Source organism: Austrofundulus limnaeus, unplaced genomic scaffold (assembly GCF_001266775.1).
Source record: "Austrofundulus limnaeus strain Quisiro unplaced genomic scaffold, Austrofundulus_limnaeus-1.0 Scaffold830, whole genome shotgun sequence".
Classification (NCBI taxonomy): Eukaryota; Metazoa; Chordata; class Actinopteri; order Cyprinodontiformes; family Rivulidae; genus Austrofundulus; species Austrofundulus limnaeus.
Window position 1 is genome coordinate 127,402 of NW_013953232.1, and position 5,678 is coordinate 133,079.

Sequence of the window (5,678 nt, forward strand, 5' to 3'; positions counted from 1 at the left end):
ATGACGTGGATAGGTCCTCGGTGTGAGCGAGCTATATCCACCCTGAAGGTTAATCTTGGACAATATCTGATGATCGACTCTTTTAAATGAAACCAGAGAGCGTTGACAGAGAGGAGAAGGTAGAAATGACTCAGCCTGGAACTGAAAATATGGATGGACGACAACAGAGCTGCTTCATGGGAGAAGAACCTCAACTACCTTCTACCTTCTCCTCTCTGTCAACGCTCTCTGGTTTCATTTAAAAGAGCCGATCGTCAGATATTGTCCAAGATTAACCTTCAGGGTGGATATAGCTCGCTCATACTGAGGACCTATCTACGTCATCATTTACCCAGAATGCTTTGCATGTAAATAAAATGACCCCATCCATGTAATATATTTTTAAATTTTCATTTTAAAAATCATAAAACTAAACAGCCTACAGTATTTTTACAGTCTTTATTTTACAGTTAAAATAAATGTTTATTAAATAAAGTCTAATGTTTCAACTAATCAGGGATCCCTTTAAAGGATACTGCAATATTTACGAAACATAATTTGTGTATGTTATAGTAGTTTTGATATTTATCTTTAGAAATACAGTGAAAACCTTGCTGACCTGTTTGTTGTGTTGTCAGGGTTTTGGTCACCTGATTCCTTCATCAGAAGATCCAGGTGTGCTTGGAGTGGTCTATGATTCTGTCCCCTTTCCTGAGCACAACAGACCTAATGGAGAGACCACCAGACTGACGGTACACACACATACACGTTTGTATTGCTATCCTTATTAGGACCGTTCATTGACTTCAATTCATTTCCAGTTGCCTAAGCCTGACGCCTTACCCTGAACCTAACCTAAACTCAGTTCAGACCTTGGTCCTAAACCTAACCCAAAAATGTTCCACCATATTAGGCCTTGTCTTTGGTCCCCATAAGGATCTTGTATGTATACCAGAAACAGTCCTAAGAAGGTAGCAAATACAAGAACACACACACACTTTGCAACAGAGGTTCAGGTTTAGTGCGTTGTGGTCATTTGTGAGACCAGCTAATGTGTAGTTAGTATTTTAAAAACAAGTATTTAAATTAGTGGCATGTAGAACTCTGTGTTTGCATAAAAGATCTGCTAAACTTTAGAATAATATAATATAATATAATGTAATGTAATGTAATATAATGAGTGTCTGACTTGGTAAACAGCAGACACAGAGATGGTAGAGGACACTCACTACCTGAGGATCTGTTATTTATGATTCAGGTGGACCTTTATGATACTTTATAATCTGTAGGATTAGGGCATTAATTTGCAGGATAAAAGTTCATCATCCCAACTTTAACTCTTAAGGTGCCTTTAAAAGAACAATTACTGATGTTTTTTTTCACAATAAGGTTAAAGTTTCAGATTGTTCTTGTGGAAAAACAGGTACACCTCTTTATAACAGGATATTTCTCTTCCATCCTCACAGACAGGCTGGTCTGTTTCACCCTCAGCTAATTAACTGTGTCCTTTAATAATGAAAAACTTGTCAGAATCTGTTGTTTTTGTTCACCTGAGGATAGTTAGAATCAGTTCAGAACCAGATCAGCTCATGAGCATACAGAGTTTTACTGTTGTAAAGAGTTTATTGGTCGTGTGATTCTTCTCATTCCTGTCTTCAAGGTAATGATGGGCGGAGCTTGGTTCCAGGAAGTGTTTGGCGCTCCAGAAGCCGTGACAGCAGAGAGCCTTTTAGCGAGAGCCACTGAAGCAGTGAGCGGTCAGCTGGGAGTCACTGCAGCACCCAGCTGGAGTCACGTGGCTCTTCACAAGGTACAGCAACACGTTGTCATTGTTTATGTTTACAGGAAGCATCTTTCTGTACAAGCTATGAGAATAAAATATTTGCTGTCCTCCTCAGGACTGTATACCTCAGTATTATCTTGGACACTTTAAGAGGGTTGGTGAGTGTTCACTTTCACTTTTCATTTAAACTTTTATTTTCTCAAAGTGTTTGAGAAACAACTTTTAAAATAAATATTTTTTTTCCTCAGAGTCCATGCGAAGCTTTATAAGGAAAAATAATCTGTCGCTGTCCCTGATTGGTTCCTCGTATGATGGCGTCTCTGTGAATGATGTCATCTTTAGTGGACGAACAGCTGTGCAAGAGGTCCTGGCAGGTGGAGTTTGATGCTAAATCAAGACATTGATGCCTTCTTAAATGTTTAAATGAAAACTTCTGCAAACATTTGAAACCTTTGTTGCTTGTTCATAATAAAATATTCATCTAAACAAACTTTAGAGCCTCTCATCTTTAAAGTTTTTTTTTAAGTTTTGCTGTTTTTGAGACGGACGCTGAAGGCTAAAAATTTAATCAGGTTTGTTTTTCTGATCAACTCTTTTCTCTCCCAGAGGTTCTGCTGGGTGACGTTGCAGAAGTTTAACTGAATTTAAACTCAGATGTCTTAATAAAAAGAGGAGCTGAAGTCAGATGTTTTTATAGTGTTTAATAACTCTTATATCAGTACAGCTATAATTATCTCCCTGCAGGTTTAAGCACCAGAAAATAGTTAGTCCATTAATAAAAAGTAACTAAATAAAATCAATTTTATAAAATAAATGAAAATGCTTACATTTTAACTTGTATATAGTTACATTATTAAACTAACCTTTCCAACAGAAATTTAGTACTCCTTCTGTTTTAAACCTATTTTAGCTGGTTTAAGTATATTTAGGGGTTTTGTTTTATCGCTGATCTTACCTGAGCTGAAAACAGACATCTGTACTTAGTGCTGCTGAATACTTCCAGCTGAGATCACTGTTCAACCTCATTCCACTAAATAAAGACAAAAAAAGTTGTGTTTTATTTTATTTGTGAAATACAAAATCAACTGAAATATGTCCAAGTAACACAAGCCACAAAAACAAAAGTTGTTTATTACCATAAATTACATTTTAGTCACAAGCCTCAGAACTACTTGGAGTTTATCTCAAATAAAAGTCTAAAGATGAAAGTTTATTTTATTTGAGCATGGAAGATCCATAAAAACACAGAGTCTCCTGGTACCTGCTGCCCAAAGAGGTCCCACTCTACAAACCTGTGCAGCGATATAACAAGAACCAAACCAGCTGCACCCGGAAACTCAGAGCTGACACGGAGCATCACGAGGACGTGGTTAAAGTCAAAATAACACACACACACACACACACACACACACACCTCCTGGGGGTCGAACACTATCTGAGGCCAAGTTTCTTCTTCTCTTTCTGTTTCTTGCGAACCACTTCAATGTTGCGGTCCCTCCACATGCTCTTCCTCAGTTTGATGGGACGACTCCCGACATATTTCCCTGAGCAAACACAAAGAACACGCAGGACGATGTCAAACATGCAGGTAAAACAAACCCATAAGAACATTTAAGCCCCGCCTCCAAGGGCGTGTCTGTATGTGGTCCTGGGTGGTTTTGGACCAACTGGCCGCCCACGGTTATGCACGCACTTATAAACACCGCTGCAACAAATAAAGAAAATAAGGTCTGACTACCGGACAATAAAACCAGGACAGTTTAGTCTGATGATCCGCCCACAGAGTGAGGGACACACTGACCTGAACCACAGAGTGAAACTCGGCAATGGAGATGAGGCTTTAGAGTTGAAAAAAGGGGAAAAAAAACAACTTCCAGCAAAGTGAACAACACAAACCCCACAGAAAACAACTAACCATTCATCTCTCTCATGGCTCTGACGTAGTCGTTGGGATCTTTGAAGCTGACAAAACCATAACCTTTGGTTTTTCCAGTGCGTTTATCTCGAACCACCTGAAAAAACAAGAACACCCATCATCATTATTTTGTTGTTATTATTTTTATCATTAATCAAAGCAGGACGTATGCTCTGGTTATTTTGAAGGAGGCGGCGCATATGATGTTAGACGTACTGAATCACTTCCTGTTTTCTTCAATGGCAGTAGACGAGTTGTTTCCCAGGGTTTTGGATTTATTTTTGCTTTAAATCATCTTACATCATGTGAAAAATAATGTTTTCATCCAAACAACAAATCTGCTAGATCCCACACCAACCAGACTCAAACTGTATTGTACGCATGTAAATACGGTATATGATCTTAATTCAGGAGCTCTGGAAAATTACAAACTTGTATCCTATTTCCTATTCATCTCACATATTCTTAGGAAAGTAGTTGCATTAAATGTGTGAACATCTGGACAGATATAGGTTTTAATCAGGGTTTAGAGCTCAGTCAGAGCTCACGTTTCACCTTTCAGAGCACAGAGCATAAAATGAAACATTAAAATTATATTTAAGTCCGTCCCTCCGTTTTCTGCCGCTTATCCGGGATCGGGTCGCAGGGGCAGCAGCATAAGCAAAGAGACCCAGACTTCCCTCTCCCCAGCCATTTGGGCCAGCTCATATGGGGGAATCCCAAGGTGTTCCCAGGCCAGCCGAGAAGCATAGTCCCTACAGCGTGTCCTGGGTCTTCCTCTGGGCCTCCTCCCAGTGGGACATGCCTGGAACACCTCACCAGGGAGGCGTCCAGGAGGCAACCTAACCAGATGCCCGAGCCACCTCAACTGGCTCCTCTAGACGTGGAGGAGCAGCGGCTCTACTCAGAGTCCCTCCCGGATGACCAAGCTTCTCACCCTATCTCTAAGGGAGAGCCCAGATACTCTGCGAAGGAAACTCATTTCGGCCGCTCGTATCCGCAGTCTCGTTCTTTCAGTCACTACCCAAAGCTTGTGACCATAGATGAAGGTAGGAACATAGACCGATTGGTAAATCGAAAGCTTTGCCTTCTGGCTCAGCTCTCACTTCACCACGACAGACCGGTACAGCGCCCGCATCACTGCAGACGCAGCACCAATCCGCCTGTCGCTCTCCCGCTCCATTCTTCCCTCATTCGTGAACAAGACCCCGAGATACTTAAACTCCTCCACTTGGGGCAGGACCTCCTCCCCAAATCTGAAAAGGCACCCTACACTTTTCCAGCTCAAGACCATGGTCTCAGATTTGGAGACACTGATCCTCATCCCGGCCACTTCACACTCAGCTGCGAACCGCTCCAGTGAGAGCTGAAGACCATGATCTGATGAAGCCAATCGGACCACATCATCTGCAAAAAGCAGCTGTGGTGGGGCGGCTGTGGTGTGGTGGTAGAGCAGCCGGCTTGGGACCTGAAAGTCTTAGGTTCGACTCCCCGCCATACCCACATGTCGTGGTGTCCTTGAGCAAGACACCTAACCCTCACTGCTCCCCGGGCGCCTCACATGGCTGCCCGCTGCTCCACTTGGGTGTGGATGGGTTAAATGCAGAGCACAATTTCGTCATTGTGTGGAAACATACACTGATGACAAATAAAGCACCTTTACCTTACCTTTACCAAAAAGACCCAATAGTCCTCCTTCTTCAGCCTGATAGCATCCCTCACTCCCGGTGTCCACCAGCGGGTTCGAGGGTTGCTGCCACAACAGGCACCGACAACCTTACTGCCACAGCTCAGGTAAGCCGCCTCGACAATGGAGGCACGGAACACGGCCCACTCTGACTCAATGTCCCCCACCTCCCTCGGAACGTGTTCGAAGTTCCCCCAGAGTTTTGAGTTGAAGCTCCGCCTGATGGGAGACTGACAGACATTCCTAGCAGACCCTCACTACACGTTTGGGTCTGCCAGGTCTGACCGGCATCCTCCCCCACCAACGGAGCCAAC

At 42.7% G+C, this 5,678-nt stretch overlaps 2 protein-coding genes and 1 long non-coding RNA gene across 4 annotated transcripts in view; 1 reads left to right on the forward strand and 2 right to left on the reverse strand.

The window, feature by feature from the left end:
• ppox (protoporphyrinogen oxidase) overlaps positions 1–2,252 on the forward strand; it is a 13,119-nt gene extending 10,867 nt beyond the window's left edge. The window contains exons 10-13 of the mRNA XM_014028919.1: positions 618–731; positions 1,640–1,789; positions 1,878–1,920; positions 2,011–2,252. Of these exons, the coding sequence (XP_013884373.1) occupies positions 618–731; positions 1,640–1,789; positions 1,878–1,920; positions 2,011–2,147 (444 nt within the window). The 3' untranslated portion in view covers positions 2,148–2,252. The remainder of the gene's footprint in view (positions 1–617; positions 732–1,639; positions 1,790–1,877; positions 1,921–2,010) is intronic.
• A 545-nt stretch (positions 2,253–2,797) lies between these two features.
• LOC106532777 (uncharacterized) overlaps positions 2,798–5,678 on the reverse strand; it is a 20,491-nt gene continuing 17,610 nt past the window's right edge. For both annotated transcript variants that reach the window (XR_001312141.1, XR_001312142.1), the window contains exon 2: positions 2,798–3,176. This is a non-coding gene — a long non-coding RNA (uncharacterized LOC106532777). The remainder of the gene's footprint in view (positions 3,177–5,678) is intronic.
• The window catches only part of rbm42 (RNA binding motif protein 42), a gene marked incomplete at its 5' end in the record, with an annotated part of 19,135 nt that continues 16,269 nt past the window's right edge, over positions 2,813–5,678 (reverse strand). Inside the window, 2 exon segments of the mRNA XM_014028921.1 lie at positions 2,813–3,306; positions 3,678–3,774. Coding sequence (XP_013884375.1) covers positions 3,194–3,306; positions 3,678–3,774 — 210 coding nt within the window.